This window comes from Lactuca virosa, chromosome 5, assembly GCF_052849685.1.
Source record: "Lactuca virosa cultivar CGN04683 chromosome 5, Lactuca_virosa_CGN04683_v6, whole genome shotgun sequence".
Classification (NCBI taxonomy): Eukaryota; Viridiplantae; Streptophyta; class Magnoliopsida; order Asterales; family Asteraceae; genus Lactuca; species Lactuca virosa.
The window spans coordinates 357,738,556-357,752,104 of NC_136430.1; the positions used below are offsets into that span (position 1 = coordinate 357,738,556).

General features: G+C 35.3%; 1 protein-coding gene across 2 annotated transcripts; it reads left to right on the forward strand.

The window, feature by feature from the left end:
* The first annotated feature begins 1,349 nt into the window (after positions 1-1,349).
* Positions 1,350-11,750, forward strand: LOC145114959 (pleiotropic drug resistance protein 1-like). 2 transcript variants are annotated; one of them, XM_079051087.1, is made up of 23 exons: positions 1,350-1,684; positions 1,768-1,888; positions 2,026-2,114; positions 2,204-2,288; positions 2,469-2,628; positions 2,745-2,821; positions 2,913-2,966; positions 3,098-3,188; positions 3,264-3,565; positions 4,437-4,718; positions 5,029-5,345; positions 6,327-6,487; positions 6,559-6,662; positions 6,740-6,890; positions 6,991-7,154; positions 7,533-7,865; positions 7,938-8,228; positions 8,318-8,398; positions 8,491-8,624; positions 8,871-9,098; positions 10,192-10,363; positions 10,437-10,691; positions 11,493-11,750. In XM_079051087.1, exons 1-23 carry the CDS (start codon positions 1,356-1,358, stop codon positions 11,748-11,750), a joined length of 4,239 nt encoding a protein of 1,412 aa, XP_078907213.1. In that variant the 5' UTR covers positions 1,350-1,355. The 2 variants fall into 2 exon arrangements, with proteins under 2 accessions (XP_078907213.1, XP_078907212.1); XM_079051086.1 differs by having other exon boundaries at positions 1,356-1,684; positions 6,979-7,154.
* Positions 11,751-13,549: the final 1,799 nt, after the last annotated feature.

Here is a 13,549-nt window from a genome sequence, read left to right on the forward strand (position 1 = left end):
CAACACTTTTCTTTTGAAAGATTATTCTATTTTATTATAAAAGCATAATCGAAATCGGTTTTTCTGTCCGCAAAAAATAGGGATGTCACAGTGACAAAGGAAAAAGCGCCATATATCAGATGGAGAGAAGATGGTGGGCGATGGAGGCGTCAATAGCTTGTGTTTTTTTACCTAGAGAGTAACAATAGGGAAAGCGTTCGATCAGAGAATATGGAATTTTAGCAAAGACAATGGACGACATACGAAATGAATGAGTGTGACACATGTTTATTTATTTATTTATATATTTATTTATTTAAGACAACGAAACATGACATATATCATATATTTTTTATCGGCTGTAAATTTATACAAAATATGACAATGACCGGTACCTTCTTTTGAGACACTACCTTCAAATTTTTTGGAATGATCATATTTGTTTAAAAATTAGAGACAAAGAAAGTAAACTTGAATTCATTCATAAAGATTAAAGAGTAACAATAGAAATAAAAATTCTTTACTTGAGGGGCAATTCTTCTCAAACATGAGTATTCGAATTTGGCCATATATTTTGGGAGTACAAAATAAAAAAATGAGAAAAAGTAAATTATTTTACATTAATTATTATTATTTTTAATAGAAAAAGGAATATAAAAATAAAAACAATAATAAAAAAATCATTATTCCGACAAAATATTATCTATAATATTCTAGAACATATTGCTACGAGGATAATTGTTTTTTCACTGTAATGCAATTTGTAATATTTTATAAAAATATTATAAATTTTTTAAAGGTTTTACATATTGTTATATTCTGATTAAATAGTAACAAATATTATATTTTTATAAATAATATTATTTTACAATAATTCATTAGAACATTAATTTTGTATCAATTTTATATGTTAGTTTATATTTTTGGTTGTTAAAAATAATGAAAATTAACGCTATATATATATTTTATTTATTTTGAATTTTTTCTAATCTTTTAACCATCAAAATATATCAGCACGTGTAAAATCAAGTGTTTGAAATGCACACGATCTATATCCTATACGACGTGTCATCTTGGGTCCAAAGTCCAAGCGAGTATCCTCTCTGATTTTTGGTTTAAAAACCGCGAGAAGTTTCAAATATTGCCGTTCACCTTACTCTAAAACCCCTTATAAGCTTCATCTTGTACTTTAACGTCTGCAAGACCCTTATTCTCATTACAAATGAGGGTAAATTCTTAGTGTTTTGAAGCATTTCAAAACCTTTATTCTCATCCGAAGTTTGAAACCCATTTCGATTTTGACGTTAATTATAAAAATCCACATCAAAACTTGGTTTAAAAACGCTAAAAAACTTGCCTCTCGGTTGTGGGTTAGAATGGATGGAAGTGATAAATATAAATCTAGTAGAAGTATAGGGCTAGGGAGCATAAGAGGAAGTAGCAGTTCAAGAACTGGCATTGATGTTTTCTCAAAAACTTCTCGTGAAGAAAACGATGAAGAAGCTCTTAAATGGGCTGCTCTCGAAAAACTACCCACCTTCGATCGTCTGAAGAAAGGTCTTTTGTTTGGGTCAACCGGACCAAATGAAATCGATATTGGTAATCTTGGGGTTCCAGAACGAAAGAGATTACTTGATCGGCTTGTTAATGCTGCAGACGAAGATAATGAAAAGTTCTTGTTGAAACTAAGAAAAAGAATCGATAGGTACTGAAGATTTTCCCATTATTATGTTCTTTATTTCATTATTATTATAATATGAACGGGCACATTATCGAATTATATTTCAGGGTTGGGATTAGTTTGCCAACGATTGAAGTCAAATATGAGCATTTGACTGTGGAGGCAGATATTAATACAGGAAGCAGAGCTCTACCTAGTTTTATCAATTTCTACATTGATATTGCAGAGGTAAATGACAATAATTTACATTGACAAACATATAAATTGACTATAGCTAATAGCTTTTGTTTAAGTTTTCAGGAAAATCTTTCTTCTGATAAACTTTTTATTTTTTATTTTATTATTATTTTTTTTACTTTTAATAGGCTTTCTTGAGTTTTCTCCATTTAATTCGGAACACAAAAAGGCACATAACTATCCTTGATGATGTTAGTGGTATCATCAAACCAGGCAGGTTAGGAGGAAGAACACGGAATCTGATAGCTTTTTATATCATTCAAAATGACATTACTTTTGTTAAATTCTTACATAAATATAATTCAGAATGACATTACTTTTGGGTCCTCCAAGTTCGGGGAAGACAACATTGCTTTTGGCCTTGGCGGGGAGTCTTTCTAAGGAGCTTCAGGTAAAAACATAGTTGAATATGAAGCAGGTGTAAGTGTGAAAGATTTGTATCAGTGGGGTAGCTTGTTGACTTGTCCAAACATCAATGTTTGTTTTGCAACAAGTCTTGTGCTTAATGTGTACAGTTTATTAATAAGAAATTATCACGTGAACTTTTGAATACTTAAATTCATGAATACAGAGCACTGGAAAGGTGACGTACAATGGTCATGAGTTACATGAGTTTGTACCTGAGAGAACGTCTGCTTATATCAGTCAAAACGATGTTCATATTGGAGAAATGACTGTTAGAGAAACATTGGCTTTCTCTGCCAGATGCCAAGGCATTGGATCACGTTATGGTTTGTTTAAGAAACACATTTATCACTCCAAGAAATCATATATATTTCAAGATTTCATGTTCTAGACTATGTTTTAGCACTGAAATAAATATGGGGTTTTCTGATATGTATCGCAGAGATGTTGGTTGAGTTGTCAAGAAGAGAAAAAAGCGCAAACATTAAACAGGATCCCGATATTGATATCTATATGAAGGCATGGAATATATCTATTAAACGAAACAAATTTGTTTAATTTCTTGAATTATAACCGTAAAAATATTTATGATCGATTTTTTATAATCCAGGCTGCCGCATCGGAAGGTCAAGAAGCTAGTATCGTCACAGATTACACTCTCAAGGTATGTTCTAAGTTTTTTTTTTGTTTTGTTTTGTTTTTTTTTTGTTTTTTTTTTCTATCTTAATGCTTATTATATGCAATTTAAAAGCAAAAGGAAGTGAAGAATGATATGAGAAACTATTTATTGAGCAGATATTGGGGTTAGATATGTGTGCAGACACGATGGTAGGGGATGATATGATAAGAGGTATATCCGGTGGGCAGAGAAAGCGTGTTACAACAGGTAAAATTAAATGTCAGTTTTTCTTGAAGACACGTGTGACTTGACTTATTTGACTAATTTGATAAACTTTGACAGGCGAAATGATAGTTGGACCATCGAAGGTTCTTCTTATGGATGAAATATCTACTGGTTTGGATAGTTCAACGACTTTCCAAATAGTGAATTCTTTAAAGCAATATGTTCAAATTCTTGAAGGAACAGCGATCATATCTCTTCTCCAGCCTGCACCAGAGACATACAATTTATTCGATGACATTGTGGTTTTGAGTGATGGAAAGATAGTGTATCAGGGTCCACGTGAATATGTGCTTGAGTTTTTTGAATCTTTGGGATTCAAATGCCCCGAAAGGAAAGCTGTTGTTGATTTCTTGCAAGAAGTAAGTATTGCCTATGACCCGCAAGTGTGTTTACCTTTGTTTGATAGCATCATAGAGCTATGTTTATGCAGGATGAAAGCACAAAATAGTGAAATCAACTCTACAGAGGAAAATTTTGTAGGGTTAAGTACAAGAAATAGCAACGTATTTGTTTATTATAGCATGCTACTTTAGCTTATTCTTAATTACAAATTATACCTAGAAATATCTATTCAATTATAGTAATGTCAGCCAAATGAAAAACAATTTTCACTGCTACATGGTTTATTTTTTGAAGTACAATATCTTAATAGAAAAAGACTGAAGGTATAATTGGGTGAATATTTCCAGCTACAATGCGCTAATAAGAATATAAAATTGGAAGTACAATGTTGTAATCCAAAGAAATAAAAATAGGATTCCATAATACATATATAACTGGAAGTAGGTTGTTATTCTTTGCATTTAGCCCAATATTACTTTTCATAATAATCTTTAGGTATACAAAGAGGTCTGTATATGGAACATTCAAAATTTTGGCAGGTTCTCTCAAAATCCAAATTATGCCTAAAATACTGAAATTTCCTATCAGTTCACACTATTTACATTTAAATTTTTTTAAAACGAGGGAAAGTGAATTGGAGCTCCAAATGAGGGAAATTTGGGGCCAGACCTTTTCATGTGTTAGTGGACTCCATATGCCTCCTCAATCAAAAGTTATGCACATTTTCTAGTACTTTTGCCTGATCTTGTTGTTTCATTGGATCAACACGTACTAATATCAACTTGATTTTTTTTTGTCCACTCAAAAAGCTGCAGCAAGAAGGAACAAATGCAGCATAAGTGTCCTGACAACTTCTTCAATATGTTTGTTGTTTTAATGGTTTTATAGGTGACATCAAAGAAAGATCAGAGACAGTATTGGACGAGAAGACACGAGGCTTACAGATTTGTGACAGTGAACGAATTTGCTCAGGCGTATGAATCATTTCATGTTGGAAGAAGGCTAGCCAATGAACTTGCAATCCCGTTTGACAAAAGCAAAAGCCATCCTGCAGCTCTTACCGACAAGAAGTTTGGGTTAAGCAAGAAGGAGCTCTTGAAAGCTTGTCTTGATAGAGAAATATTGCTTATTAAAAGAAACTCATTTGTCTACATTTTCAAACTATCTCAAGTGCGTAAGATTGCACTCGATTTCCACCTCATATACTATTTGATATGTAAGTGTCCCACATTGACTAAACACGGTCTCATCTGCCTCTATATATATGTTGGAGTCCACACTCCACATTCTCTTTGTAAGGGCTCAACACGTTTAATCTAATCTGATAGAGCCTCCTTCTCCCGGGGAATGTATAGTGTCCCATTTTGGCTAGAAACAGTCCCACTTTCCTCTATATATATGCTAAGAGAGAATCTAGGACTCCACATATCTGACTTACGTGATGGTATATATTGTTTTGATTCTTTTTGCCTGATTCCAGATAACAGTTATGGCGGTTATCACAATGACTATGTTTTTCCGAACTGATATGCATAGGCATGGGATTGAAGACGGAGGACTATATGTTGGTGCTTTGTTTTTTAGTGTCACAACGCTAATGTTTAATGGGATGGCTGAGAATGCAATGACGATTGCAAAGCTTCCAGTATTCTACAAGCAACGGGATTTCCTATTCTATCCAACGTGGGCATATGCTATTCCGACGTGGATTGTCAAGATTCCAATTTCGTTTGGTGAAGCCGCGATTTGGACAATCCTCACTTACTATGTAATAGGATTTGATCCTAATATCTGGAGGTATTTAGTTATTTACTACTTACCACTGATGTAGGATGGAAACACAACAGATATATTTGTACAATGCATAAACACATGCTTAGTTAGAGAAAACAAAAAATGGTATATTGCATTAAGGTTTAATTATTAAGGGTGTATAGAGAAACAAATAAGCCAGAGTATCTTAACCGAAAAAACGAGTAGTTTTGAAAAACTGATGAATCAATTTTTTGATACTTGACTTTCTAGTAATGTAGAACGTCGTTATAAAGTATATAATTTCTTTGCTTGATTAATTATTGACGTTATTAATTTCTGGTTTCTGTTATACTCTTAAGCAATGTCTGGCGTAGTAGCTGAAAAGTTAGATAATAAAAAATGTTGTTTGACTAGCTGAACAATTAGCTGAAAAATATAAAATTACTTAAAAGGACATTTAAAAGAATGTGTTTTCTATAATTAAAAAAGGAGTATATTTTGAAAATTTTAAAAAAACTCATAAAAAGCTAGTCTAAGTAGTTTTTTAAAAAACTAGCCTATAAGCTACTTTTTGGCTTGGGAAACATGACAACTTAAAAAAGTTCGAAAAATAATCTAGCTTATCAGCTAGCTGCGGCGGGCCAAATACAACCTTAGTTAGGTTTATTGATAGATGTTTTATTCTAGAATTGTTTTTGTTATTATATATTCTTAATTCAACTAATATCATCTACATGCTTTCATTGATTATGAATATTAAAACTCTTTGTATTCGGTTGCTATTTTTGTTGTTTTACTAAAAACCAAAAAACCAAATCTTAAAAAGCCAAAACTAGATATTGTTGAACCCAATCACTGAAAAACCAAAAGAAAAAAAAATCAAACATCTGTTTTTGGGGCCTACAAACCGAAGTTTTTCTAGTCGATTTTGTTTTTATGCAAAAACCGATGAATTGCTCCATCTGCTCCACAACAAACTAGCAAGTTTTTAAGCTTGTTTAACAGATTTTTGTTGTTTCACAGATTTCTCAAGTACTACTTGCTACTTGTGCTCGTTAACCAGATGGCTTCTGCATTATTCCGGTTCATTGCGTCACTAGGGCGCAACAAGATTGTTGCAAACACGTTTGGTACATTTGCACTTGTCATACTCTTTGCGTTGTGTGGATTCGTTTTATCACGAGGTAAATCTTCGGATCGTTCAAAATCCTCCGGTATATCTAATAAACTAACACATGTGTTCTTCTTTCTAAAGATGATGTGAAAAAATGGTGGATTTGGGGATACTGGTCATCACCAATGATGTATGCCATGAATGGAATCGTGGTAAATGAGTTTCTTGGACATAAGTTCCAAAAGGTAATGATTTGATAGTTGAGACGAAAATTACATTGTACCACGATGCATAGCTATAACATGGACTTATTTGTTCATAGCCTTTCGGCAATTCAACACTTGGGAGAATTATCCTAACTTCTCGAGGAATGTTCGCGGAAACTTACTGGTATTGGATAGGTTTTGGGGCTCTTTTTGGTTTCATGATAATCTTCAATTTGTGTTACACATTGTCTCTCGAGTATCTTAACCGTAAGCAATGTTAAATGGCATCGTACTATCGTTATGTCTGTAAAGTACGCACGATCAATTTGTAATCTGTGGTGTTTCAACTCTATAGCTTATAAGAAAGCTCGAGCAAACACATTGGAACAAGAAGAACAAGATGCCGGAGCCGTTGAGTTATCACCAACGATAGATGACCGGAATCAAAACAAGAAGAGAGGAATGGTGCTTCCATTTGAACCACATTGCATCACGTTTGATAATATCAAGTACTCCGTTGATATGCCACAGGTTACATGTTATTTACTATTGATGCATATGTGGAGTCTTACATTTTCTCTCGAAAAGAGTCCTTGACAAGAGATAGAAGGCTTCAACATATATAGAGGTAGATGGGACCGTCTCTAGTCAATGTGGAACACTGCCACATCCCTAGGATCGACACTCTATAGACTAGATGTGTTGAGGCCTTGAGGTGCTAGACACCGACTCTAATACCATTATAGTTAAATAAGAGTCCTAGATTCTCTCCAAAAGAGCCCTTGATGAGAGAGGAGAGAGTCCAACATATGTCTTGGCTAATGGAACCATATCTAGCCAATGTGGGACACAAACACTTACAATTGATATAATGTAACAATAAGTAATCACTCATGGAAAAATTTGTAGGAAATGAGAGAGCGAGGTGTCAGTGAAGATAGATTGGTGTTACTCAAGAGTTTGAGTGGAGCTTTTCGACCTGGTGTTCTTACCGCGCTTATGGGGGTTAGCGGTGCTGGTAAAACTACTCTTATGGACGTTCTTGCAGGTAGAAAAACGGGAGGACTTATAGAAGGTGACATCCGGATATCTGGGTATCCAAAGAAACAAGAAACATTTGCTAGGATTTCAGGGTACTGTGAACAAAATGACATCCATTCTCCTCATGTTACTGTTTACGAATCATTGATCTACTCAGCTTGGCTACGATTGGCACCAAGTGTTAACGAAAGCACCAAAAAGGTTAGCAAACAAAATTAAGTATAGTATACGTGGTTAAGAATGATAAGATCTAATGGTGTTTATTTCTTGCAGATGTTTGTTGATGAGGTGATGGAACTTGTGGAACTGAATCCGTTGAGAGATGCATTAGTAGGGTTGCTGGGGGTCAACGGGCTATCAACTAAACAGAGAAAGCGGTTAACCATAGCGGTTGAGCTGGTGGCTAACCCGTCTATTATATTTATGGATGAACCAACGTCCGGTCTTGATGCTAGAGCGGCTGCTATTGTGATGAGAACCGTTAGGAACACAGTGGACACGGGTAGAACAGTTGTGTGCACAATCCATCAACCAAGCATCGATATATTTGAATCTTTTGATGAGGTATACATTCGTATTATTCACTAAATCTGGTTAATCATATACTGCATAAGCCTTTACGCGTTGAACTTATCATCCAAATAATGTTGCAGTTCTTGATGAAAAGAGGAGGACAAAAGATATATGTTGGACCCGTTGGTCGCCAATCTTGTAATTTGATCAACTACTTTGAGGTAGTATAGAATCACATTTGTGTAGATCTAATCAAGTGTAGACCGATAATTAAGCTTAGTTGTAAGACCTGGCTTTTTTTTTTGTGAACCAGGCTATCGACGGAGTGAGTAAGATTAAAGACGGGTATAACCCTGCGACTTGGGTGTTGGAAGTCACTACTTCGTCACAAGAACTTGCTTTGGGAGTCGATTTGACTGAAATCTACAAGAGTTCTGACCTATATAAGTGAGTAGTAGTGTTGCAGCACAATAGCTCATTCCTTATGGCCCCGATAGTTACACAAGACAATAAAAAGCAACTGAGGTTGTACTGAGGTTGAAGTCAAAGGATAAAAGATTGCAATGTTTGTCGCATTGACATGAATCCAAACCAAAGGAAGCACAGTCTGTTCTGTTTTGTCCTGTGTAACAAATGGTGACCATATGTAGAACCAATACTTCTTGCTAACTTGTTGGTGAAACAAAATTGCAGTAGGAACAAATCCATTATTGCGGAACTAAGTGAAACTCATTCTGGTTCAAACGACTTGCACTTCCCAACTCAATACTCGCAGTCCTTCTTCACCCAATGTTGGGCGTGTCTATGGAAACAACGATGCTCATATTGGAGAAATGTGACATACACTGCTGTTCGTTTCACCTTCACCACAACGACTGCACTGTTGTTTGGATCTATGTTTTGGGATCTTGGTGGTAAAAGGTAAAAAGAAACCGAAGAACTTATCCCTCACATTTCACCTTTTAAACATAGTTTGCATACATACATATACATACATATTGTCTGAGTATTACAATGGCTAGATGCGGTCACATGTGCAAAATCTAACACTGTACACATCTAACTGCTATGCATCCATTAATTAAGCCACATATTCTAGAAAAGGGTATTAGGGCATATAAGGAAATAAAGAGCATCTTATTAGTGTAGGGAACTTTAGGCATTTTATACTATATACTCCTTTCGTCCCAAAATTATTGTCCAGAGACAAAAAACACACAGATTAAGGAAACATTCATTACCACTAACTTTATTAAATGAAATGACAATTGTACCCTTTTGTTGCATTTAATTCCATGGTAGTTGTATTTAATTCTATGGTAGTTTAACTAATAATGAGGGGTATTTTGCTAAAAGTGATATTTATTTTTAGAAGTAAACTATTATTTTGGGACAAACCAAAAAGGAAACAGACTATTAATATGGGACGAAGGGAGTAGTTTGTTATGACAGATAGTATATGAATCATCTTTTTGTGAAATTTGGTCTTGAACCTTGGAGAGAACTAGAGTCTCGAAATTTTAGTAAGCATTAGGGTTACTTCTGTTTATCCTTACATTTTGAGTGTTTCGAGTCAATATAAAGAAGCTTTTTATTATTGTTCTTGTGTTGAATTCCATTTGTTAAGTCGGATCATAACATTAACATTGTACCATCACCGAGCTCTAGCTAGTATCCATGCATAAACTCATTGAGCCTCCGTCTCTCGGGTGTGTTAAAGTCCCACATCAGTAACACATGATCTTATTTACGAACTGACCACTCTCCTGAAGTGATCTTTTGGAGAGAAAACCAAGACTCATATCACATCTGAGATCTAGCATCCTTAGGGACTCAACACACATTTAGTCGAAACTCATAGAGCCTCTATTTCCGGGGTGTGTGTTTAAGTCTCACGTCTGCTAGACATGCACTCTCCTACGTACATATGATGGAATCTCTCACCTTTATTCGCAAGTGATTTTATGGACTAAAATCAAGGACTATACATGTCTAACACATACATACATTTCAGGAAAACTACACAGGATTTGAGCAATGCAATGGGTTCCATGTATACATCGGTCCTCTTCATAGGCTACCTAAACATGTCTTCAGTACAGCCTGTGGTGGACATAGAACGAACCGTGTTTTATAGAGAACGAGCTGCTGGAATGTATTCTGCATTGCCATATGCCTTTGCTCAGGTAACTCGTGTAACTTTCCTATGTTATATATACCATTTAGGACCCTAATGCTTTTTCTTGTTTTCTTACACAGGTTCTCGTGGAAATCCCATATGTGTTTTCACAATCTATGGTTTATGGGCTTATAGTGTATGCAATGATTGGATATGATTGGACGGCTGCTAAATTCTTTTGGTTCTTCTTCTTCATGTTATGTTGCTTGCTCTACATGACGTTCTTTGGTATGATGACGGTTGCAGTCACGCCAAATGCGGAGACCGCTGCCATAATTGGTGCTGCGTTTATAAGTCTTTGGAATCTGTTCTCTGGATTTATCATCCCAAGACCTGTAAGGACCTTTCTTATATTTTTTCCACTTTGATAAATGATGTTTGAAAATTATTTGAGAAATTACCACAAATTTGGTATAATGACAGGGAATAAGTAAAAGGGAGAAATTATTTAAAAAGTTAGGAGAAAATCTCATTTCTGTGTAGGGGGTACAGAAAACAGACAAACTGTTCTGAAAAATTGACACTTTGTTTTTTATGTATAAGTCGATTTTTAAGGTTTCTAACTGTTTAAAAAGACCGAACCAAACCAACAACCTTAGAACAAAATTGTTTTATGTATAAGTTTAATAAAATAATTGGTTGAAAATTTGAAATGTCTTTTTCATTTTATAATCTTTTGGAGAAACTTACCCATATCACCATGCAAAACAAATAAAATTATAGTTACCAGAGCGTAAGTAATAGTTGTGTAATTAATCAACTAGTTTATAATCAATATGTATACTACATAACCTCTCGTGGGAATTCATAATCATCCATGCAAAAACCAGAAAACCAGGAAAGAATCAGAAAAAAAAACACGATGTGATGGAACCCAAAACATCTGAAACCGAAAAAAATTAAAATCTGTTATTTAGAGTTATAAGCCCCCTCTTTTTGGCGTGGTTTTGCTTTTAGGAAAAATCAAACCATGCCTCAAGTAAAAGAAACTCTGATATATAGTTTACATAGTTAGATCTTGTCTCGTTAAGTTCATTAAACTAAAGAAAAAGAACATGTAAGTAGTTGATATAAAAAACTTGAATCAAAATATTTTCAATTTTTATGACAATGTATGTTTTTATCATTTGTTGAAGAAAATTCCGGTGTGGTGGAGATGGTACTACTGGGGAGATCCGATTGCATGGACACTATACGGTCTAGTTGTTTCACAGTTTGGGGACTTTAAGGATGTGCTATCGAGCGGGGAGACATTCAAAGGTTACTTGCAACGATATTTCGGGTTCAAACACAAATTCATTGGTGCTGTGGCAGGTGTTCATGTGGGATTATTGATCATTTATGCAGTTATTTTTGCTTATTGTATTAAGTCTTTTAATTTCCAGAAGAGATAGAAGTCCAGTGTAATTGGAGAAATAATATTGTTTTAATAATGGGTTTTGTTTTATTTGTATTTAATACACGTTAGGGTTTCTATATATTCCATTGCAATATATAGATGTATTATTTACAAAGAGACCTCTACACTATATAATGAAACTAAAATACATACGAATAATTCTAACACTCCCTCCCAGTTTGAGCCGAAGGCTCTTGTATGTTTAAGTTGTTCCAAAAATCTAAAAACAAAGATGTAGGAAGGCCCTTAGTAAATATATCAGCAAATTAGTGAACAAATGGAACTTCCAAAACGCGAACATGACCAATGGTAACTCATTCGCTAACAAAATATAAATTTATTTCCACATGTTTGGTTCTTTGGTGTTGAATAGGATTAGAATCCAAATACATGGCACTGACATTGTCACAAAAAACAACAATGACACGATTCAAAGTTCATGTTAATTCAAGGAGGAGATTTCGAAGCCAGGCGGCTTCAACAATGACACTAGCTACCTCCTGTACTAGGCTTCAGCACTGCATCGAGACACAACATGTTGATGTACAGAAGTCCATGAGACAAGGTTATCATTGAGAAAGACACAGAACCTAGAAGTAGACCGACAAGTTTGAGGACAACCAACTCAATCAGTATCATTGTAAGGCACCAAACGTCCGACATTTAGATGAACTAATGTGAACACCATACGATAGAGTACCTAGAAGGTACTGAAGAATAAGCTTGAGTGCAAAAAAATATGGTTCACGGGGATCATGCATGTATAAGCAAATTTGCTGACCCGCATAGGAAATATCGGGACGAGTGAAAGTGTGATATTGTGTAACGACCCAAAAATCATAAGGTAAAAATTCCATTTTTAATTCAACCATAAATACCATTTATGCTTTCGAATCATTCAAAAATGTATTGAAGTAAGAATAGTTATTTGAGTAAAATCCCAAAATCACAAAGTGCGGAAACATGGGTGGATGTGCTGCGATCAAGCCGGACCCCTCCATTTCGAAACGGAAGTACTGGAAACCATAACCATGAAAACCGTAAGCACAAAGCTTAGTGAGTTCCCCAAAATACCACATACCATACATATCAAACATACATCGGGCCCTGCCGGACATTCATCAGGCCCCCGCCCAACATCGGGCCCTGCCCGGTAAAGATCTGTTAGTAACATAAGATGGGCCCCGCCCAAGACAGTCATCAGGCCCCGCTCGGTATACATACAAACACACACAACACATGTAAGAGTCACACAGAAAAATAGCATACAAATAACAATAATCCATGGGCCGACATTGGTGCCTTCGACCCGCCAAACACTGGGGGAGACTAACCTCAATCCGAGATAACCGAGACATACGCGTTGCTGCTACCAGAATCCTCACAAAAAACATAACCAAATTATCCCTAATCAACAATTAAGGTAATCTCCCCAGAATCCAAGGTCCAATCCATACCCTATCCTTCCAATGGGTAAAAGTTCAATTTACCCTTCTCATATATGATCCAACATCTCATGGCCCAAATCCAAAAAGACCCAAGGCCCAAAAAAGGATTTCTGGCATACCCCTTTGTACCGCTTACTGCTGCATAAGGTACAACTCGCCTATGCCTGAGAACAGGGACTCCATGCATTACACTGAGCATATACATATGTACGCCCAACGTTCCCACCAAGTGACCAAAACTTTCATAACGCACTTAATGCTTAAGACCAAAACGTCCAAACTCAGATCTAACCTCTAAATAAGTTCTTAACCCATAAAGTTGCAAAATGTACTCGTTTTCATGTCT